This window comes from Arxiozyma heterogenica, assembly GCF_036370985.1.
Source record: "Arxiozyma heterogenica strain weizmannii chromosome Unknown scaffold_16, whole genome shotgun sequence".
NCBI lineage: Eukaryota > Fungi > Ascomycota > Saccharomycetes > Saccharomycetales > Saccharomycetaceae > Arxiozyma > Arxiozyma heterogenica.
The window spans coordinates 86,581-109,650 of record NW_027042669.1 but is presented as its reverse complement, the minus strand read 5'-3'; the positions used below and the strand labels follow the sequence as shown (position 1 = coordinate 109,650).

Genomic DNA, 23,070 nt, shown 5'->3' with positions numbered 1-23,070 from the left:
GGAATAAGGTGAATTCGTTAGCTATTGTTGAGATATGATTGGAGAATATCAAATTTTAAGTACATTAAGGTATGATTCTAATCTCGCCAAATTAGAGGGAATCACGTTAAATACAGATAATGATTTAGTTGTGCAGTATTCTACTGTTAATGATGATTTCTTGTTAGATACCAAATGCAATGGTTATGAATGGAAAGCAGAAATGATTCAGGATGGAACAAAAGACTTTCATATATTCCAGAAGGAGTTTTCACAAGTAAATAACATATCACTTACCAAATTATCATTACCCCTAGATTCTATAAAAAATTTTGATGATAGAATAATAGTAGATGCAACTTACATGGATTTCATTCAATCAAGATGTTTATTTGTTCCACAACATTTGGCTAGAATTAATTTAGCATTAAAATATTTTGATTGTCCCAGGGAACCACTTACATTAAACGAACTTCTTACTTTGTTGATCGACACATTTATTGATAAAAGTAAAACATTAATGGATAATTTAAAAGAGATGGGCAATGTAAGTAACTCTCAAATATACAAGATTAGAATACTAATTGATAAAAATGGGCATGTTATCACTGAGGCTCATCCATTGAATCTTTCTTCAGAACACACTACATCCAAAACATGTACTCAATATTTTTACAAAACGTTATTAAATGGTCTTTGTGAGACATCAAATAACATATGGAGTATATTTAAGGATATTGAACCAATTACATCAACTACTCCTTACACCACATTCAAGACAACAAACCGTCTTCATTATACATTAGCTAGAGAGAGAATGATGAGAATGATTACTAAAAGTAATAATACTTACTTAAATAAAACTAAATGTGAGATATTGCTATTTAATCAGAGCAGCTTTGTAATGGAAGGTAGTATCACTAACATTGCCGTTTCCCGTAAAAATAAACAAAATCGTATTCAATGGATAACACCTCCGTTACGGAGTGGCTGTCTTTGTGGTATATTTAGATATTATTTATTACGAATGGGTTATATTGAAGAAGATGATATTAAACTGAACGAAATTAATATTGGCGATACAATTTTAATTTTTAATGGCGTCATGGGTTGTGTTAAGGCAATTGTAACAAAGTAATAATTAAAAAAAAAATAATATAAGCAGTATGATTAATACAATGCCATTAATTCTATGATATTTTCATATATATAATTGTTTACAGAAACATTTTTTAAACATAATATATTCTATTTATTGTAACTATAATGTAAATATGTTATTAACAGTATTACATCAAACCTTTTTTTTTCAGTTCATCTATTCTTGTTTTCCACCATACTTGGCTCTCCATGCATCGACATCCTTTTGTTCAATACGTTTGAATAAGTATTCAGCTTGATTAATGTTGTGGCCACCTTGTAAAACTAAGTGGAATGTGTCATCAATCTTCAATTGTGGAGCATTCAACATCTTAAAAATCTTTTCAGCAGTTTCTGGCATGAATGGGAATATAACTGAGGCCACGGTGTAAATAATGTTCAAACCAACACCAACAACAGCATCGGCTTTAGCTGGTTGTTGAGCGAACAAGGTGTTGTCCAATTTATTTTCTTGCAAGAACAAGTTACCACGAGCACTTAAGTTCATAGCAATTTCCAAACCACGTCTTTCATGAGCCACTTCCATTTCCTTAATATAGCTGGCTAAGATTGAATCAATATTTTTGACAACAGTATCATAGTTCTCGATATTTCTTGGATCATATTCTGGGATAACACCGTTATATTTAGCATTGGTGAATTTGATTAATCTGTTAACAAAGTTACCTAAATTAGCCAACAACTCACTGTTATTTCTAATGGCAAAATCATCCCATGAAAAATGAGAATCACTTGATTCAGGTCTAACAGATGCTAAATAGTATCTCCACACACTTGGAGAGATACCAGATTCTTGAGCATTGTTACCAAAGACACCGATACCTCTACTCTTGGAGAATTTGCCACCTTCGTATTGTAAGTATTCAGTGGTATTCAAATGATGTAACATGGTCCACTTTTCGCCAGTACCTAATTGAGAAGCTGGAAAGACAACTGTATGGAATGGAACGTTATCTTTACCCATGAATTGATATAATCTGACGTTTTCTGGGTTTTTCCACCATTGAGCCCAATTCTTTGTATAGTTAGCGGTAATCGATACATAACCAATAGTGGCGTCAAACCAAACATAAAGAACCTTATCTTTGAACTTCCCTAGTGGGACAGGAGTACCCCAGACAAGATCTCTTGTAATACAACGTGGCTTCAACCCATCCTTTAACCAAGAATTTGTGATAGTCTTAGAGTTCTTGGACCATTGACCCTTTTCTGAGGAGATGTTGACCCAATTAACTACTTGTGATTCTAGTTTATCAAGAGATAAAAATATGTGATCCGAAACTTTTGGAATTGGAGTGGCATTATCCAACTTACAATGTGGGTTGATTAATTCGAATGGATCCAACAAACCACCACAACCATCACATTGATCACCTCTAGCATCGTCATAGTGGCATTTTGGACATTCACCTTCCACATATCTGTCTGCTAAGAAAGAGTTATGGACTGGACAATACAATTGTTTCATAGATTGTTCTTCTAAGAAACCGTTTTTGTTTAATTTCAAAAAGATATCCTGTGATATCTCTGTTTGTAAATCAGTTGTAGTTCTACCGAAGTAATCAAACCCGATTTGGAACCACTTGTAAACATCGGAATGAATCTTGTAATATTTATCACATAATTCACGTGGTGTCACCTTTTCTTCTAAAGCTTTAGTCTCTGTGGCAGTACCATACTCATCTGTACCACCAATGAACAAAGCGTTATAATTTCTTGATTTACAGTAACGAGCAAAAATATCAGCAGAAAGTACAGATCCAACAATATTCCCCAAATGAGGAACATTATTGACATAGGGCAAAGCAGAAGTAATAAGAATATTTCTTTCCCCATCCTTTGGCAAGATTTCTAAACCTAAATCTCTGACTTGGAAACCTGGTTTAATGTTGGTAGCACCAGTGTGTTTAAATTGGGTTGAGGAACGTGGCGTATTTTTAACAGCTTCTTCGATAGCCACTTGGATCTGAGCGGGGAGTTGTTCTAAAAGACCAGTAGCTTTGAATTCATCTGGAATTAAGGAGTATACAGTGGCAATAGTGATCAATCTAGTAGCTGTAATTGGTTCCTTGATGTTATTAAGAATGAAGGTGTTTAAAGCATGGGTAGCTTTGGAATGATCTATCTCCGTTGGAAGACATAATCTAGTTAAAATGTATTGATATTCTTCCGAATCTTGGCCTTCAAAATCGTTCATTGCATATCTCAAAATAGCATTAGTGTCAAAAAGAGTCACTTTATCACTAACTAACTGTGGCTCACTATTAGGATCATCACGGTTGATCTTGATTTTTAAATCTTTGGTGCAGTATTCAATGGCCAAGGCCAACTTTAAATTGTTAGCTAATGCAAGGTTATAGGAATGACTTTTTACTTTATCGAAGGTTAATTCAGCAGACATTAGATATTTGAGGAGGTTTGGTGTGTTTGCGAGAGGAAAGAACAAAAAAAAAGAGAAACAAGAGAAGACTTGCCACCAAAGGAGGGGGAAAGGTTCTTTATAAGACAACACAGACACAGCTCAGCTATAAACCTCGAGAGATATGACTCTCTTGTATGTTTAAGGAATCTGACTCTAAAAATAAATAAAAATTTTCCACTTTGTTCCCTCGAAGAAAAAAAAAATAAAAAAGAAAAAAAAGAAACTAATAAGAAGAAAACAGAAATTGACTCCGGTTTGTCGTGCAAAGAGAGGGGAAGAGCTTGTGGAATGATACCGTGACACGTAATCAGGATCAGATCAGTATGGAGAAAGCCAATATCTAGCGCATGCCTGTGTCTGGAAGTCACATTGTATATTATTAAATTTATGGTACAGTAAATAATATAAATATAAATATATATATATATAGAGGTCGATATAAAGCAATCTAAAGAGAAAAGAAGTCAGAGGGAAAACTGAATCATTTATGGGTCTTTCTTTTCTTGTTTGGTGCCTTACCAGAAGATCCAATGGTAATATTTACCTTTGGAGGTACAGAGAACCCGTATGATTTAGCCACTTTCACTAAATCTAATTTATCGATTTGATAAACTGTTTTCAGACCATGAGATGCATAAGCCTGTAAATACGACCTATAACCATCCTTAGCGATTTGGTGCAGGAAATAATTTGACTTAATTAGTTTCTCTAATTGTGATTGAACGTTAGCTATTTTATTTTCTGGAAATTCGTATTCATTTAGAGGCACTTTTGCAGCTTTTAGATAACGTAAAAAGCCTAGTTCGTTTGGTGTCAAAAACATTAAGGATTTACCTTTCCCCTTTGTACCTCTTGCAGTTCTACCAACTCTATGGATATAATCTCTTGGATCATCAGGTGGATCGAATTGGATGATCCAGTCCACAGCAGGAATGTCTAACCCTCTAGCAGCCACATCTGTACAGATTAAGATCCCACGTTCCGCGTTACAGAATTCGAAGAAGGTGTTTGTACGTTTCTGTTGTTTTTGTTTACCATGCAATTCCAATACAGGTAAATCGATATAGTTTAATAATTCAGCATAATATTTAACTGAATTACAAGATGATAAAAAGACGATGATTTTCTTTTTCTGGTTTCTTTTCAAAAACGAGAATAGTAAAAGAAACCGTTTATCACTTTCACATACCACATAACCTTGTTCCAGCCCATCAGCAGTGGAATGATCGTTCTCTGGCACGACATTAATGAAAAGTGGGCCCTTTTTCAAAGAGACCCTGGCTAAATCATCGACTTTGGTGGTTTGAGTGGCAGAAAACAACATGGTTTGTCTATTTTCACTTGGTAAGATCTTAACAATTTGTCTCATTTCGTCTTCGAACCCGATTTCCAGGATACGATCAGCCTCATCGATGATCAAAGCCTTCAAATTTTTGAAGACAAACCCCTTTGTGTTCTGTAAATGATCCAAAAGTCTACCAGGGGTAGCAATCAATAAGTTAACACCTTTACTCAACTTCTCAGCCTCCTGTCTACGGTTAGCACCACCCATGACGATTCCAAGGGTTTGAGAATGGAATTCCATCAATTCACGGGCGACACCGAAGATTTGAAGGGCTAGTTCACGAGTAGGAGTGATAATAATGATACCGGTACCGTTTCTTGGTTTAAATTTTAAAGAATGTAGGATCTCAATGGCAGGTAGAAGAAAAGCTAGAGTTTTACCGGAACCTGTCTTTGCTGCACCAAGAACATCTCTACCGGCCAACAGAGGAGGAACAGTGCGCGCTTGGACAGGAGTTAACTTCGTGAATCCCATCTTTTCTATAGCTTTCAATGTTTGCGAAGATAAATTCAAATCTTGGAAGGTAACTGGTGAAGAGGACGACGAAGAGTCCTCTTCGATTTTTTCAGGAGCCTGATCAGCTTCCAATTCGGTTCTATCACGTTTCATAGTATATTGAGAATCAGTGAGCCGCAACAATCCAAAGGACAAAGAAATGGAGAAAAATAGATTGAAATTTTAACAACTGTTTATTTACAAGTGTAGAGATAAATATGTATATGTATATATTACATGTTATATGTTATATGTTATACGTTAATGTGTATGAATGTTTCAATCTACTAGAGAAGTGAAATATTAAAAAAAATCGAACTTTTCATTTTTCAAAGTCATCGCAAAATGAAAAAAGAAAAGAAAAAAAAAAAACAGAAAAACTTTTTCTTGTGGAGGTATGGGTGCACCATAAACCCTAACTTCAAATCCTAGGGCTGGCGTACACCCACACCTCCACCCCTACAGCCAATTTTCTATTGTTCTTTTTTCCTTTTTTTTTAATCTCTGCAACAAAAACAAAGATACATAATAAATAAAACGTGAGCAGGTAGAACGGATAATTGTTTCTTGTGTAAAGAACATAGATACAACATTTAGAAGGATCAGGCACATACTAGAAACAAACAGTGATATTTTTCATTCCAAAACAATCTATATGTGGTTGTGGTTAGTTCATTTGTTCTATCTTTAAACTTGGTGAATGTTGTGAAAAAATATCTTTTTTTTTCTTGTTTTTTATGCATAAAGTATATCTATATATTCATATTTCCCTATATATATATATATATATATATATTACTTGAATAACCTCATATAACCGAAACTAAAGAGAAGAGAGTGTGTACAAGTGTTTATTAATGGAGAAAACAAAATACCATGGACTGGCCACTTAAATTTACACAATCTCCTTTAACTGACAAAATTCAGGATAATGAAGATTTTAAATGCAAATATATAACCAAGGGGAATCCTTTAGGCGATGGCCATTTTTCCACAGTGAAACAGTGTATGAATATTCATACAAAGGAGTTTTATGCAATGAAATTGATTAGGAAGGATATTATTAAAGATAAACTACAACTAATTAGAAGAGAATTCTCTCTTCTCAAATATTTATCTCATCAAATTAGATTCTTAGAGCATCCAGAACTTCAAAATAATACTAACGACAACAACAACAATAATAATAATAATAATAATAATAATGTTTATATTGTTGATACTTTCCAAGGTCATCATCATATTTTACAACTCTTTGATTATTTCGAGACTACTGCTAATATTGTTTTAATCACGCAGTTATGTAAAAAAGATGACCTTTATGAAAAGATAATCACCAGTGGCCATTTGGATCTTTCAAAACAGGTGATGCCGTACACCGCATGTCTTATATCTGTGTTGGATTTTTTACATTCTCAAGGTGTTATTCATAGAGATATCAAAGCAGAAAATGTCTTATTTCGATTACATAAATCAGCTCTACATTCCAACCGTGATTTTTCATCATCATCTTCTTCTTCCCTTTCTACTAATTCTATGAACGATAATAAAAATGACTATGATTTATCTGCACATGACCTGATACTAGGTGATTTTGGTTTGGCATTAGATATGCAGAATAATAATTTGTCCGATATGGATCTAAAAGAATATGTTGGTACTATATCTTATATTTCCCCCGAGGTCGTACGATGCAAAGGGATCAGTTTACTAACATTACAAGAGATTCAAGCCATTGAGCCATACGATTCTAAAATAGATATATGGGCTCTAGGTGTTCTGGTGTATTTCATGGCCACAGGGTACACTCCCTTTGATTGTGAAACAGATGAAGAGACTTTACAATGTATTTCTAATTGTGATTACTATATAGACGACACTCTAGCTAGTGATCCAGAGTATAAAGACTTCTGGAATTTCATCCAATGTTGTTTCATAAAAGATAGTAAACGGCGAAGATCAGCAAGGACTCTGAAATCACATCCTTTTATCAAGGATTTCTTTGCGCAAGCACCAATTTCTGTTTCATCTTCTGGAATTCTTCAACAGGATGTTAATCAGTTGACTAATTCTGCCTCAGTTGCTAGATTACCGTTTCTAAAGAAAAATAAATCTCTGACTTCTTTATCTAATTTGAAAAGGCCACCTGAGAGAATACAAGGTTTGTCCTTATTTAATCACATAAATCGTACTTCTAATAATAACAGTACCACCACTGGATCTTCTCTTTTAATGTCAAAACCTGGTCAATGGACAATAGGTTCCGACTCAAGTTCAAATTTAAATTTAAATTCAAATGTAACTTCGGAATCAACTGTGTCTACTAATTTAGAATCCTCTCAACCTCAACATATACATAACCACTATTATCCAACTGGATTGACCCCATTGACACCCTTTACCCCATTAATCCATCATAATAGCAACAATACTAATCATGAAACCGCAGATCCAAACTCTGATTCCAAATCAAATAGCATATTGAGAAGAACACTGTCCACCACATCTCTAGGATTAAAGCCTGGATCAAGTGTGCCAAGTAATTTAGCGATAAGTTCGTCTTCATCTGGTGACCATTTGACAAGAGGTAACGCCACAAACTCTACTTTCTTCTTGGACCCACAACCACCGAAGGGATCGTTGATGAATGGAATGTTTTGTGAGTCGCCTGAGTCACTATCTAGTTTCACTACTACTCCTAGATCATCTGTATCGCTTTCTAGACAGAACTCACATACCAACGATATTTCAAATCTAGATACTCCTTTTGCAACATCATCAACAAAAAATAATAGCAATAATAATAATAATATCAAGAGTAATAATAATAATCAATACAGCTTGTCTAGATCGGCATCTTATACAAATGTGAAAAAATCATGTTTTCAATTGGAATATGAAAATGATTGATGATTATGTTATATTATTTTGATGATTATATAGATTTCTGAATGATGAACACCTTTTCTACCTACCTACATATATATATATGTGTGTGTGTATGTATAAATTAATGACCGGCTTTAATGTTTAAAATCTTGCATCTTTGTTAATATGTATTTATTTATATCTATATGTGTATGTATATAGAGAGTGAAATATAAAAGGAAAAGATTGAAAACACAAGAGAAAGAAGAAAAAGAGATGTGTGGGATGAAACAATATAAGTTCCAGTCAGAAGTATCTACATATCTAGAGCAGGAGTTCTAAAAAGATGGATACTTATAATTTGAAGAAGGATAATAGAAAAAAGTTTTATGATAAACAGAAATTGAAACATCGGCATGCTACTAAAAGTGATGTCAAGTATCGTCAATTAAATAAAGAACAAAATACAACAGATACTGAGGTTGAAAATGAACCTTTACCATCAAATGAGGATCGTTATAGTGGTGATATTCTATATGTGCCACCTGATCAAGATGAACAATTACAAGTGATCTCAAAGTATGCAAATAAAATAATTAAGCGGAAACTGCTCTCGGAAAAGAAGATTATAGAAGGGACGGATAAAGATAGTCTGGAAGAGACCATGGCATCTTTGAGTCTTTATTCTGAATCTAGAACCGTCAAAAGGAAAGATATTATGCAGATGGATGTAGACTCCTTGAATAAGATAATCAAGGGAAATAAGAATGAGGATTTACAGGTTAATTCAACAATTAAAGAAAGCACTACTAATATTAAGAACACTCTTAAAGATGTGAATCCGTGTAACAACAAAGATAATAATGGAAACCCTGCCTCATTTCAGTTGGGTATCTCAGAATCATTTGTACCAGACGATTTAAAGGAGGATGAAGCCTTTTTAGATCAATTTCTGTGATTCTGTAAAAATTGTCACGATAACAGGTGTATGTCTTGGATTAATATTTATGATTAAAGGAAATGGATATTGTGTGGAACTTTTCAAAATATTTCAGTTTTTCTATCTATCTATCTATATATATATAATATATATAAATGAGATCAAAAAAGAACGTTGTTTTTGATGAAATATAGATGCAAAAATATTAGTTTTCCATGGATAAATATGTATGTACGTATGAATAAATGAATATATATTATTGAAATGCAAATAATTTCAAGATACCTAATATGATTAGAATTTCTCTAGCACATTGTTGGTCAGATGAGCAATCAATGATACAGTCTTTGAAATACTGGATGATTGATTGTGGGGAATATTGATCATTTTTTACAATATTGTTTGATGCTTTACTATTTACATTTGAGGTAGTCTCTATCAAATCATCCCCTTCAATATCATTATTAGTTATTGAAGTATCACTTTCAATTGGATACATCTTGGAACCATGTATAAACAAAATAAAATATAATAAATCTTTAAAATTGTGGGAATCATATAATATGTCGAATTGGTTGATTAAAAGTTTTGGATCACTTTTAAAAAGATCATCAATAAAATATTTTTTCAATATTGGTAATAATTGTGTCAATCGATATAATAAATAATATCTGTTGCTATTTGATCGAATATATTTCCAATATAATTGAATTAGTTTGTCGATAGACCCATATTTTTTGATAAAAATATTTAAAATGGAAGTACACCAAAAGATATTACATTGTACACTGTTATAAATAGTCTTATCCAATATCAAATATAGCCACCATTTGAAAATATTATCATTGACTATCTTATTCGTATCATTCATATGATTTATTAAATTAGAAAATTCTTGTAAGATGTAGCCGGGTTCGAAGATAATACAATATGGATCTAATTCATTGAATAAACTATCATCAATATAGAAATCTCCAGATAACATGTCTTTATCGACACCAATACACAAAAGAAAGTTTTCCAAGTCGCTTGTAACTAATTGATCTTGACTATTATTTGTAATAAAATACCAGTCTTTATATTTGCCAGTTTTATCATAACAAATCATATCAATAGTATCAGGGTCCAAATTAATATTGTTTTTGGATAATTTCAATTTGTATTGTTTCTTCAATTGACTTATTGATTCTTTTGAACCATGGACATCAAAGACCGGTTTATGATCATTCTTATATTTATTATTATTGTTATTAGTATTGATCATATCACTAAGTTTGTTCAACTGATCCAACTTTTCAGTGACCTTAAAATCAAAGGAGTCACCTAAATTAAACTGACTAAGAGTAATATGATCTTTATCTTTCATTCCGTAGTTCATGTTTCCATGATTCTTTCTGGAGTATTTATTGTTTCTTCTCAATGCTATTTTATTACTAGATTTTCTAACACGTTTTAATATTTGGTCAACAGCAGGTTTCAAAGAAGTATTGTCATTTTCATCTTTATCAGTACCATTGTCACCAATAGTAGCATTATCACTATCACTAATACTACTGCTGCTAGTAAAACTTAGATCATTTTGGTAATCATAAGTACTGTTTTTCAATTGGAAGACATCTAGATCAGCCAATTCTTCTTCACTGCTCTGAGAATCACCCACAATATCCATTTCTAAAAACCTTCAACGATACGTTCACTACTCTAATTCTGTTAATCCAGATAGAGTGCCATATAGGAGACGTAAACAACTCACCAGCCCATCCATCACTCACGATCACTTACCTTTTAATATATATTTCAATGAATATATGTCAAAATGATAGCAGATTGGGTCATCGCTGAAGAGTGAGTTTGTAAATGCCGATGTCAAAACTTTCCAGTAAAAAAAAAAATGTTGGTAAAGAAAAAATAAAAAATAAGAAACAGAAGGAAGAGTCAATCGGTGAATTGAAGGAATGACTAACTACTGTTCTTTTCGATGTTTGAAGGATTGTTTTAGGATGTTTGCAGATGCTTTGGTTCTGTTTATTATATCTTTATAGTACATTACTTCTACTTTATGCCTGAATAGACTGGAAAAAGAATAAACAAGTAATCAAGCAGGTTGTAAGGAATAAAATAATAATAATAATAATAATAATAATAATAATAATAATTCAATAACTATTAATTTCATTCGTTGACTGACTGATTGACTGTTTAAAGATTGTAAGGATAATAAGGTTTTGTCTTTTATCTAGGAAAATTGAACTGTACTTGCTATTTATAACAGTACACAATTTTGATACGTTTTTTTAATGCCATGGAAGATCTCAGTAAGCAAGAACACTCATATGATTTGTTTCAAATACAGAACAACGATAACAATAATAATAATAGCAATGGTAATTGCGAGACAAATACTAATAACTCTAACACATTTGATATGTTTTCACAGATTGAAAATGGAAATATGAATATCAAGCCAACAGTGGAAGAAATAGGCAATAAAAATGGTAATCCAGGGTATGGTGGTTTTGACTCGATGTTAGAAGCTTTGCCAGATGATATAACATTTGATACATTCTTCCATGATGGACTCTATACTAATAGTTCTAATTCTTCGCAGAACAATTTAAATGGTAATATTCGTACATCAGAAGGTGTTAACAATGTTATTACACAGTCTAAATCAACCACTGAGTTTGGTGTATTTAATAACATTACTACTACCCAACCTATAGATATTACTTCTAATTCTAATAATTTACAAAATGGTGAGATTCCACAACTCTGGGATTTTACAACTGAGAATTTCCAAATGACTCCAAGTAATTCAAGCGATTCTGCCACAATTAGTGCACCAAACAGTTTTAGTTCTGAACCTAATCGTTCAATTCCATTTGCATCTCGTTTTCATAGTAACAATAATTATAATAGTACCATTACTAATAAAGTTTTACACGGTTCTTCTTATTCTAATCAAAATCTCATGAACTTTTTGTATCAAAATTCTCCAAGTCAACATAATAATAATATTCTACATATTGTTTCAAATTATTCTCCTGCATTTAATAATAATAATAATAGCACTTTTAACTCTTTCAGTGATAATAAAGATAAAGATAAAAGTGATACAATTACTAATAAACCAATATCCATACCGTTGACTGTCAATAATACGACAAATTCAATACGAAAATCTCAATCTTTTGCAAGACAATTATCTTCTACATCCTTGTCAAGTTTGAATGTAAAGAGAAATTCTTCTATATCAGAATTATCAACAAGTTCAAATGTTGGATCTGTAGGTGTTAAAAAACCACCTATTCAATGTTATAATTGCAAGACTTTTAAAACTCCATTATGGAGAAGAGATACAAATGGAAACACTCTTTGTAATGCATGTGGTCTTTTCCAAAAATTACATGGGACAATGAGACCATTATCTTTGAAAACTGATGTCATTAAAAAAAGAAATAGCAAAAAAAGAATGAAAAAGAATCAAGAATTGGTCTTAGATAATAATAATAGTAATAGTAATAGTAACAATAAGCATAATGGTAATGGTAAGGTTAAGCTAAATAATGGCAATAGAAGAAATAATGAAACATTATTAACAAATTTGAGTAATAGTTCTATATCTAAAAATATCGTACCAAAATCAATTGTTCAACCAACAGCAACCACAGCAATGACAGCAACTACCACAACAAATTCAACCATAAGGAACAAGACTTTTTCCATATCAGATCATTCCTTATTGACAACTACAGCTACCACAGCTATGACTCCTACAACCACAACAACAAAAATGGCAAATTCTATAAAAGATAGTATCAATAGTAATAAAGGTAATTCTATAGAAATATCTCACATAAATACAATGAATTCAAATGGAATTGCAGGTAATAGAAGAAGCAGCACCTCTTCAAATACATCAAGCAGATCATCCTCTTCAAGATCTATGGTACCTATATTGCCTAAACCACCAGTTTTCTCGACAAATAATGTTCCTTTTAATATCATGCCTCATTCATATGGTTCTTTAAGCGCAAGTACAAGTTCCTCTTCATCTCCAAGATACGTAGCTCATTACCCAGGTAACAACAATAATACTTTAATTAATGGTTTTCCTATCAACAGTAATAGTAGTATGAATCAGGGAGCTTCACCTTTACAAGCAAGTACATTTTCTACGTCAGCAGGTAGATATACATCATCATCTGTTGTTACAATTAATGGAAATACAACCAATAATGGAATTAATATATTGCGTGGAAGAAATTCAAGAAATGCATCACATTCCTCCTCCTTTGTAGCCAATTCTTTACATAATCTACAGAATATACAGCAACAGCAATCAAGTGCTAATGGAAATCACCGTGTAACATCACCTAATATTTCAACTAGTTGGAATTCATATTCGAATAAAATAACAAGAGTTGTAAGTAGTAATAAATTAGATTCGCCAAGTAATAACCAGCAAAAAAGCTTTGAAACAATTGATACCAACAAAGAGCCACAACAAAATTCCAACTCATTATCACATACTTCCTTATTATCGCAACAATTACAGCAGAATAGAATATCTATCTCTACTCAACCTATTCCTCAATCATCTGATTTGCAGCATATAGATAAATCAGTATCAATGACACTATCAAATCTAAATCCTTCTGCTATTAGAAATAAATCTGGTATTAGTCAGATGACATCGACATTAAATCATAATCTCAGCACTAATAGTAATGGTATGACAAATAGTTACTCTGAATCAGTACAGTTCCAACGACATGGATCACTACAGCAACAACAATTAATTTCGAATTATCAATCAACGGTATATTCAACGTTGTACCAGGACTCGTCTCAATTGAGACAGGAAGAACAAGAATTGGAAACTTCCAAAGTAACTAAAACCATGCAGGAGAAAGTAGAAGATGAACTAGAATGGTTGAAGTTTGGTATTTAAAATATGTATATATTTGTTTATGTTAATATATATATTTATATAATATTATATATTTATAGAAATGGTATGTGCATATGTTGATATTAATGCTCTGTTTTTATAAGATTTATTCTCATTGAAGTTTTAGCATTTGAAAAGAATTCATGCTGAAAATTATTTTCAATTATAAGAGAAGCAAAGGAATAATGCTGTTAACATAGGGAAATACAAAGAATACTATTCATAAAGGATGTCATGGGTGTCTCTCAAATATGGGATATAATACGTAGTAATAGAGACTGTCATAGTGGCCAAGTGTCAGATAGTGTATCTTATCAAAGGGTTCCGTTGAAATCATTTTTACTTAAAAGAAAACCTGTTATTGCCATTGATGCCTACCATATTCTGTTTGAGTGTGGATTTTTTCAATTTGAATACCCAGGTAAACCAATACTAAATTTATTAAAACGGTTGAAGGAATTAATTCAATTAAATGTATCCTTTATTATGGTTTTTGATGGGTTAGAGAAACCGAAAGAAAAGAATGGGAAAACACATTATAAAAATAAACCATATCAATGCTATCCTAGATTCATGACACTTCTCCATAAGTTATTTAGCTTTCTAAAAATATCGATGATTCAAGCTAGAGGGGAAGGCGAGGTTCAATGTTGTATATTAGAGACCCAAGGAAAAGTTGATTTGATTTGGAGTAATGATTCTGACTGTCTCCTTTTTGGTGGTAATAATATTATGAAAAATTATTCTAAATATTTATTGGATATCGGTGTTGCTCCTGCAGCTTCATCACCAAGACGGAGCACCAATGATACTTTGTCTCGATTTAGTGGAAATACTAAAGAGAATTTTGTTACAGTATTGAATTATGATAGTTTGTTAGAAGATAATTCCATAAAATTGTTGAATAGAGAAGGTTTATTGTTGTTTAGTATTTTGTTAGGTGCAGATTACCATATCAAAGGAGTTAAAGGTTTAGGTAAAGAGAAAAGTTACCAATTGGCTTCATTAAAGAATCCTAATTTTGCAAGTAAATTTTATAATATATTCAATGCCAACCATGATAACAATACATGGGATATTCAGTATAAATATGATAATTTTCAAAAAGAATTATTTAGATACTGCAAACAGCATTCTAGTGAGTTGTTCGGTAAGAATTATTCGGTTTTGTTCGGTAATGAAAAGGAGAATTTTGAGAATTGGCCACCCATTTCAATAGTCAAGCATTATCTTAACCCTTTAAGGGAGGAAGACATTGATATTGATAAGTATTTGGATAAAAATGCATATTTGAATGTAGAAGGTTCAACCTGCTATAAACAATTACCATTCGATAAACTTTATTCGTTTTTACAAGAACTTAGACTCCCACAAGTTAGCAATTTTGATAAATGGTTTCATGATACAATGCATGAAATGTTTTTAATAAAATATGTTTTATACGAACCTGATTGTAATAAGATGTGTAAAATTACCGAAGCAAAAACGGTTAACATAAACGATGGTAATAATATTGGTGTTAATGAGAGTCATGATATTAAATATTGGAAAGTTAGATATAATTCATTTTTACCAAAAGTTAAATATGATGAACCAGATTCATCTCGACCTTTGAGTGGGAATGTGAGGAGAAGCCCGACAAGAAGACAAGTTGATATTCAAAAATATAAGCATGGAGTTTGGATACCTCAAGACAGTATACCTCAAACACATATTTTGGTTAAAGAATATAGAAAGAGAGAATTTGAAAGACTTAAACAGGAGGAAAGGGAAAAGAGGTTGAAAAGTGTTCAAAGGTCCTCCAAAAAAAGGTTTGCAAATTATAAGCAAAAAAATACTTTAGATTTGTTTTTCAATAAGCATGCATATCCTATAGACAAAAATACACCAAGTTTGAAACAGATACGGTCTGAGTCTTATGGATCTCCAAGAAATAATATGGCAGATAATACTGTATTAAATAGTATGAAAAAGAGGTTGTTTATACATTCTTCAGAAGATGAAGATAACTCAATTCCTGGGGGCTCTGGCGAGGAAGATGAGCAAGACAGTTCATTGATAATATTGGAAGAAAAACCAGCAGCAACATGTCAACTACGATTAAACACAAGAACTACTTTATTACCGCCAGAAAGCGGGATTAGTTATAACAATAATAACACAGATTTTTTAAATCAGCATTCTCCTAAAAAGAAACACCGTACTGAATTAACAAAATTAAAACCGCCGTTTTCATTGAAAGATACGACTGTTAAACAAACATCATTTAGTGAAAAGGATCAATATAGAACTAGAAGTAGAATAGGATCAGACTCTTCCAATGGGGATCCGATGCATGTAGCTATAAATGTGTCACCGTTGGCTACAGAAAATGTATGTACATATGTTCACTTAGATAAGCCAGCACCAATGTTATCGTTGTCACACCCTTTTGGGAATCAACCTATCAATCGTTCTAATTCATTGTTAGACCGAATAACTGATGAGGCGAATGAGTTTCTCCAAGAGTTGGAAGATCCTGGTAATTCCTCAGACACGTCAACCATATCAACGGTATCACTATAATTTAATCCATAACTGTCACCCTAATTCGTGGATATATAAATATTAACCATTAGAGTTGGCTGTAGGTATCTTATCTGTTTCTCTATTTTTTCTGTCATTCGGCTCATCGTCTCTGGAGTCAGGCAATTGTTCAAAAAGAGTCATCACAAGAAAAAAGGAAAAAAAAAAAAGAAAAGAAAAAAAATATTAAGAACTAGGAATCGAATAATATTATGCAGAAATTACCATAATACACAATGTTGATAGAGGAGAGTGGCTAAAGAGAAAGTCATAATTTCTGTGAACTTTACAACTCTGTTGTGTAAATTCAAATCTCATTCATTATTTACATTGTTATTGAAGTATTCCTCTATTTAACAAACACACAGTTTTAATAGAGGTAAAACAGTTTATTTATTTGTTTGTTTGATTTTTTAAGCTAAAATGAGCAGGGTTTCGAAGACTATTAAATTCAATCCAGAGACTGACAAGTTAATTACTCTGGCCGCAGGGTGCTTCTGGGGTACTGAACATATGTACAGGAAGTACCTTGGTGATAAAATAGTGGACTGTAAGGTAGGTTTTGCAAATGGTGATGAGACTACAAAGGATAAACAAGATGCAGTTTCGTATAAGAGGGTCTGTAAAGGTGATACCAATTTTGCAGAAGTGTTGCAAATATCGTATAATCCAACCATTTTAAGTTTGAAGGAGATAATTGACTTGTTTTTCAGAATCCATGATCCAACAACATTAAATGCACAAGGTCCGGATGTAGGGACCCAATATCGTTCTGGGATATATACACATTCACCAGAAGATCGTGATCAAGTCTTGAAATTAAAGGAAGAGTGGCAATTTAAGTGGGATAACAAAATATTGACTGAAGTACAAAATATTATGAATTATTATGATGCTGAAGAGTATCATCAATTATATTTAAATAGAAATCCAGAGGGTTATGCTTGTCCAACACATTACCTTAGAGAGATATAGAATATTATATGTATGTATGTATGTATGTATACGTACATATTGTTATATGCACATAAATTTGTTATTTAAAATATTTTTTTTTTTCCTTTTTATACTGTTGAAGATATATATTAAAAATGTTTGCGGGATAGATGACTAAGTCTGTATATATGTATATAAAAATATGTATAAGTACAGTTATCTTTAAAAGATTTGAAATATGGAACACGCATGAATATGATTTAGAGAAATTACAGTTGAGTGGAATTCTCATTAAAAAATATTAATAACAAAAATATGATAATGTTTTTGTTCTTTTTTTGTTACTTTTGATAAAAAAAAAAAAAGATACTTTATTCATATAATTGAATATTAAACACTATTCATACATTTGACTTTTTTATTTAGTATCTGTAGTGGTCAGCTTTGTATGGACCTTGTTTTGGAATACCTAAGTATTCAGATTGAACGTCAGTTAATTCGGTTAAGTGGACACCTAAGTTACCTAAGTGGAATTTAGCGACGGCTTCGTCTAAAATCTTTGGTAAGACATGAACACCAACTTCGAAAGGACCAGTCTTTTGGAATTCGACGTGTTTGTTTCTGAAAGCCTCATCCTTAGCCTTGAAAAGAGCGATCTGAGCCAACACTTGGTTAGAGAAAGAACAAGACATGACAAAGGAGGCATGACCGGTAGCACAGCCTAAGTTGACTAATCTACCGTTGGCTAATAGGATGACATGTCTGCCAGACTCTAATAGGTAACGATCGACTTGTGGCTTAATGTTGACACATTCCTTAGCGTTAGCCTTTAACCAGGCGACATCGATTTCGATGTCAAAGTGACCAATGTTACAAACAATAGCATCTTCTGGCATTTGTAAGAAATGTTCGCCTTTGATGATATCTCTGCAACCAGTAGTAGTAACGTAGACTTGACCAATTTTACAAGCTTCTTCCATGGTAACGACTTGGTAACCTTCCATAGCAGCTTGTAAAGCGTTGATTGGATCGATTTCTGTGATAAGGACACGAGAACCCATACCTCTTAAAGCAGCCGCACAACCTTTACCGACATCACCGTAACCAGCAACAACAGAGACTTTACCAGCCAACATGACATCAGTGGCTCTTTTGATACCATCGATTAAAGATTCCCTACAACCATATAGATTGTCAAACTTGGACTTGGTGACAGAATCATTGACGTTGATGGCTGGGACCTTCAAAGTGGCTTCTCTGACCATCTTGTATAAGTGGTGAACACCAGTGGTAGTTTCTTCAGAAAGACCGTAACAGCCTTCTAACATTTCTGGATGTTTTTCGTGTACCAAAGAGGTCAAATCACCACCATCATCCAAGATTAGATTCAATTTAGCACCATCTTTGAAGGCATATAGTTGTTGTTCAATACACCATAGGTATTCTTCTTCTGTTTCACCCTTCCAAGCGAAGACTGGGATACCAGCAGCAGCAATAGCAGCAGCAGCATGGTCTTGAGTGGAGTAAATGTTACAAGAGGACCAGGTAACTTCGGCACCTAAAGCGACTAAAGTTTCGATTAAGACAGCAGTTTGGATAGTCATGTGTAAACAACCGGCGATACGGGCACCCTTTAAAGGTTGTTCAGCAGCGTAAGCCTTTCTAATAGCCATTAAACCTGGCATTTCATGTTCAGCCAATTCGATTTCCTTTCTACCAAAGGCAGCAAGGGAAATATCAGCAACCTTGTAGTTTTGAGCTGGAGCAGACATATTAAAAAAAAAAAAGTGGATGTTATTTAATTCAATCAGAAGAGGGCAAAGAAGTAGAAAGACAGTTAAATAATTTTATTTTTTTTTTGTTTCCTTCCAACTTTTAGTCTTCGTTACTTGGATGTTACCTAGAACAAGGAAAAAAAATAGAATAAAAAAATAATGATGAATAGGGGAAAACTTCTATATAGTTGATTAATGGCAAATGGCCTGTACTTAGAAGAAAATGTCAAAATAGGCATTTGTATATATGACACATATGTATATTTATATACCTTTACGTATCTAATCTCTGACTACTTTGAATTTTTTTTTCCACTCTCCAACATCTCTGGAAAATTTCTTCGTTCTCGAGAATTGAAAATTTCGTAATCCGAAAAAAAGCAAAAAAAAGAAACTTTAGTTCCGAAATTCTAGCGCCAGCAGTTTCAACGCCATAAAAAGGTCCAAGGGATATTCTGGAAAATTGTGGTGGTTGAATGTATGGGTGTCTGTTTCCAACAAAAAAAAATAATAAAACAAAGCAGATCAAAAAAGGATAGATGGGGTTTAAAAATAGTTTTCTTTTTGTTTTTTTTTAAAATTTTAGTTTTTTTCTTAGGGTTCAGAGAAAAAAAACTAAAATTTTAATAATTATATCCATGGCATGGAAAATGAATTTAAATGAAGTATACAGGTTATGATAACTTCAAGAATTATCAAGATTTGATGATATAAGCAAATAGTCAAAAGTTGTTGAAATAGAATGTTCTATAATGAAATAGATGGAACAATAAGATTTTAGCAGACACTAAACGATAAATTGTTGAGTAATAATTGTTGAGAGGTCACCAAAAGTTGTTGAGTTTGTTTATTAAATATCTTACTGTTCGTAGAGGAAAATGGTTGAATGTTAGCGTATATAAAGCCACGGATTTCATCGTACATGATTTTTATCTTATTTACAATCTTTGTATATTATTATTTCTATGTTGTATATAGAGAAAGAAAATGAAGAACTTTATTATAATTTTGTATACTAAATCTGTTTAATATAATATTGAGAATGTTTACTATATATCCAATGAATACAGGCACTCATTCTCAACAAAAGTCTTTTATAGTATATATATATGATACTTAATAAATATCTTTCCTTTCCCTCTATCTTTATAAAATGTTATTGGTAGCGAATCCCTCTTTTTGTTTATTTACTTATTAGAAGGTATTGCTTCTGTGCAAATCTAAAGTTTAAGTTTAATGTTTGTGAAGTAATACTAATTCATAAGGAAAAAAAAAAAGGTGAATATACAAGAGACTTTTGCAAGCGAAAGACCTTGAAAACTAGTAGGGTTCAAAAATACACATAAAAGAAATAACAGAAACTTTTTAAAAATCCGATAGGGTAAGGCCCCAGAACGACCACCGAAAAGCATCGCTTGCCACGGCACCTTTTGCTAAGATAAAAGAGGAAAAAGCAATAAAAAAAATTGAAAAAGAAACAAAAGAATTAAACGACGGCTTTAACAAACAAACAAAACAAAACATAAAAACATGAAAAAAGTGATAAATATGGAAGGTGTATGGGTGTTTATCCCTAAAATAGTAGTATGGACCAAAAAAGATAGTACGTCCTAATCAAGAAACAGCATCATCTCTTATCGAGATCAATTAAATAAACCACTAAAAGGGCAATGTATACTAAATAAATGAATCCTAGTACGAAAATACAAAGTATGCTAATGAATCATTACCCATGCTGCTATCATTATTAATCTATTAATACACACAAAATTGTAAAATTATATGTATATATTCCTTGCTTGTCCAAATATAATAAAAAGATGTAGGGAATGACAACTGATCATGGTTTTTCAATTGAATCTCTTATTTCGAATTCTTTGGCGGCGAAATCCATTAGTTTATTTAAATTTTGATTATATTTGTCAAAAGTGACATTTAATTGAGTTTGGCAGTTATCCAAAAATCGATGCCATTCACTTGATATTGGTTGAAATTTTTTTAATTCGTTATATTTATTTATTGTATTTTTTTTGATAGTTAAATATTTTTCCCAAATTGAAATTGGAATAGTCTTTTCGTCCCATAAAAAATCATTATTTGCCATTCTTTGTGACCATTCTGTAAACACACTTTCCCCCCATTCCTCAAACATTGACACATGCAAATTAATTGATTGATTTATTGTGGCTTCATATTCTGTTATAAAAACTTCGTTAAGTGTTGAACTTAATCTATTATAAAACTCAGTTAAATTGTTTAATGATTTACTTATCATTGAATTAATTAATGGTCTCGTTACATATTGTGAGATTCGCTTACCAGTATCCTTATTATAGTATATCATCATTTCACTGTGTGGATTCCATTCACCATCACATTGAATGTCGTCAATATAGCTTTTGACTGATACTTCTTCTATATTTTGTTTAATTTCCCATTCTTTTAATAATGGCAACCAGACTGTATCATTTTGTAAATGGATCAATTTCGAAATTTCTTTATTTATATCGTTTGTTAAACTTGGTATTACAGAGTTTAATTTATTTTCAATAATTTTGATCCACATATTTAGCTCATAATTTAATGCATCTGTTAACGTATCCAGATTGATGTTTTGATTTTTTTGACCATCTATTTCTTTTATTTCATCGAAAGTTCCACAGCCATTACATTCATTATCGTTTGTATCAATCCATGATTCAATATTTTGCATAACTGATACAGATAGTTCATCATATGAATTTGTCTTTTTTGAAATTGAATCACCAGACAATATACTATTGATAGTGTATTGAAATCCAGATATATTTGGTACTAAAATTACCAGAAATATTAATAGGCCACTCAGTATTGAAATTATTCTAATCCAAGTGCGTGCCATGATCAAACCTTTACTGAATGTTTTCCTATCAATTTTGATAAATATTTCTTTTTCTCACATACACACACACAATTTTTCTCTTTCTCTCTTTTTTTTTTCGTTCTTCTCTTTTGCAATAAGTACAATCCATTTACTTCATGGATTGGTATGGTTTGGCTTGGTATTTTTATATGTAGTCTTGTGATTGAGATCTCAATCTGGATCTTCTCGAGGTTAAAAAGTAAATTGCAACTCTTCTTTTTTAGAAATAGTAGACAAAGTTGAGGAACCGCATTTTTTTTGTTTCTTTTTTATGTTTTTTTTAACAAACCCTAATCTTTTAACAAAAAATTTCCCAAATAAGACATGCAGCCCTAGTATCCCCTTTAAGCATTGAGAAATGTCTGTTACATTTAATGCAAGTAGTTGTGCTGTAATGTCTTTATACATTTTCTTTCTCGATATATATATATTGATATATGGAACTGTTGAAATAGAATGTTTTATGATAAAATAGATAGAACAATAAGATTTTAGCAGACACTAAACGATAAATTGTTGAGTAATAATTGTTGAGAGGTCACCAAAAGTTGTTGAGTTTATTTATTAAATATCTTACTGTTCGTAGAGGAAAATGGCTGAATGTTAACATATATAAAGCCAAGAATTTCATCATACATTATTTTTATCTTATTTACAATCTTTCTATATTATTATTTCTATGTTGTATATAAAGAAAGAAAGTGAAGAACTTTATTATAATTTTGTAT

At 32.0% G+C, this 23,070-nt stretch overlaps 11 protein-coding genes across 11 annotated transcripts; 6 read left to right on the top strand and 5 right to left on the bottom strand.

Moving 5' to 3' along the window:
• Positions 1–34: 34 nt before the first annotated feature.
• Positions 35–1,117, top strand: ABZ2 (aminodeoxychorismate lyase ABZ2; the record flags this gene model as incomplete). Its single annotated transcript, XM_064857835.1, has 1 exon — positions 35–1,117. The coding sequence occupies one exon, from the start codon at positions 35–37 to the stop codon at positions 1,115–1,117; it is 1,083 nt and encodes a 360-aa protein (XP_064715195.1).
• A 180-nt stretch (positions 1,118–1,297) lies between these two features.
• MES1 (methionine--tRNA ligase MES1) lies at positions 1,298–3,541 on the bottom strand (the record flags this gene model as incomplete). Its single annotated transcript, XM_064857834.1, has 1 exon — positions 1,298–3,541. The coding sequence occupies one exon, from the start codon at positions 3,539–3,541 to the stop codon at positions 1,298–1,300; it is 2,244 nt and encodes a 747-aa protein (XP_064715194.1).
• Positions 3,542–4,043: 502 nt separating this feature from the next.
• Positions 4,044–5,516, bottom strand: HAS1 (ATP-dependent RNA helicase HAS1; the record flags this gene model as incomplete). Its single annotated transcript, XM_064857833.1, has 1 exon — positions 4,044–5,516. One exon carries the CDS (start codon positions 5,514–5,516, stop codon positions 4,044–4,046), a length of 1,473 nt encoding a protein of 490 aa, XP_064715193.1.
• A 762-nt stretch (positions 5,517–6,278) lies between these two features.
• TDA1 (protein kinase TDA1) lies at positions 6,279–8,312 on the top strand (the record flags this gene model as incomplete). Its single annotated transcript, XM_064857832.1, has 1 exon — positions 6,279–8,312. One exon carries the CDS (start codon positions 6,279–6,281, stop codon positions 8,310–8,312), a length of 2,034 nt encoding a protein of 677 aa, XP_064715192.1.
• Positions 8,313–8,616: 304 nt separating this feature from the next.
• Positions 8,617–9,228, top strand: PWA37_001189 (uncharacterized protein; the record flags this gene model as incomplete). The annotated part of the gene is made up of 1 exon (XM_064857831.1): positions 8,617–9,228. The coding sequence occupies one exon, from the start codon at positions 8,617–8,619 to the stop codon at positions 9,226–9,228; it is 612 nt and encodes a 203-aa protein (XP_064715191.1).
• Positions 9,229–9,466: 238 nt separating this feature from the next.
• On the bottom strand, positions 9,467–10,879 carry KRE29 (Smc5-Smc6 complex subunit KRE29; the record flags this gene model as incomplete). Its single annotated transcript, XM_064857830.1, has 1 exon — positions 9,467–10,879. The coding sequence occupies one exon, from the start codon at positions 10,877–10,879 to the stop codon at positions 9,467–9,469; it is 1,413 nt and encodes a 470-aa protein (XP_064715190.1).
• A 633-nt stretch (positions 10,880–11,512) lies between these two features.
• GLN3 (nitrogen-responsive transcriptional regulator GLN3) lies at positions 11,513–14,164 on the top strand (the record flags this gene model as incomplete). The annotated part of the gene is made up of 1 exon (XM_064857829.1): positions 11,513–14,164. One exon carries the CDS (start codon positions 11,513–11,515, stop codon positions 14,162–14,164), a length of 2,652 nt encoding a protein of 883 aa, XP_064715189.1.
• Positions 14,165–14,398: 234 nt separating this feature from the next.
• YEN1 (crossover junction endodeoxyribonuclease) lies at positions 14,399–16,729 on the top strand (the record flags this gene model as incomplete). Its single annotated transcript, XM_064857828.1, has 1 exon — positions 14,399–16,729. One exon carries the CDS (start codon positions 14,399–14,401, stop codon positions 16,727–16,729), a length of 2,331 nt encoding a protein of 776 aa, XP_064715188.1.
• Positions 16,730–17,152: 423 nt separating this feature from the next.
• On the top strand, positions 17,153–17,704 carry MXR1 (peptide-methionine-S-sulfoxide reductase; the record flags this gene model as incomplete). Its single annotated transcript, XM_064857827.1, has 1 exon — positions 17,153–17,704. The coding sequence occupies one exon, from the start codon at positions 17,153–17,155 to the stop codon at positions 17,702–17,704; it is 552 nt and encodes a 183-aa protein (XP_064715187.1).
• A 383-nt stretch (positions 17,705–18,087) lies between these two features.
• SAH1 (adenosylhomocysteinase) lies at positions 18,088–19,437 on the bottom strand (the record flags this gene model as incomplete). Its single annotated transcript, XM_064857826.1, has 1 exon — positions 18,088–19,437. One exon carries the CDS (start codon positions 19,435–19,437, stop codon positions 18,088–18,090), a length of 1,350 nt encoding a protein of 449 aa, XP_064715186.1.
• Positions 19,438–21,280: 1,843 nt separating this feature from the next.
• On the bottom strand, positions 21,281–22,321 carry OSW7 (Osw7p; the record flags this gene model as incomplete). The annotated part of the gene is made up of 1 exon (XM_064857825.1): positions 21,281–22,321. One exon carries the CDS (start codon positions 22,319–22,321, stop codon positions 21,281–21,283), a length of 1,041 nt encoding a protein of 346 aa, XP_064715185.1.
• Positions 22,322–23,070: the final 749 nt, after the last annotated feature.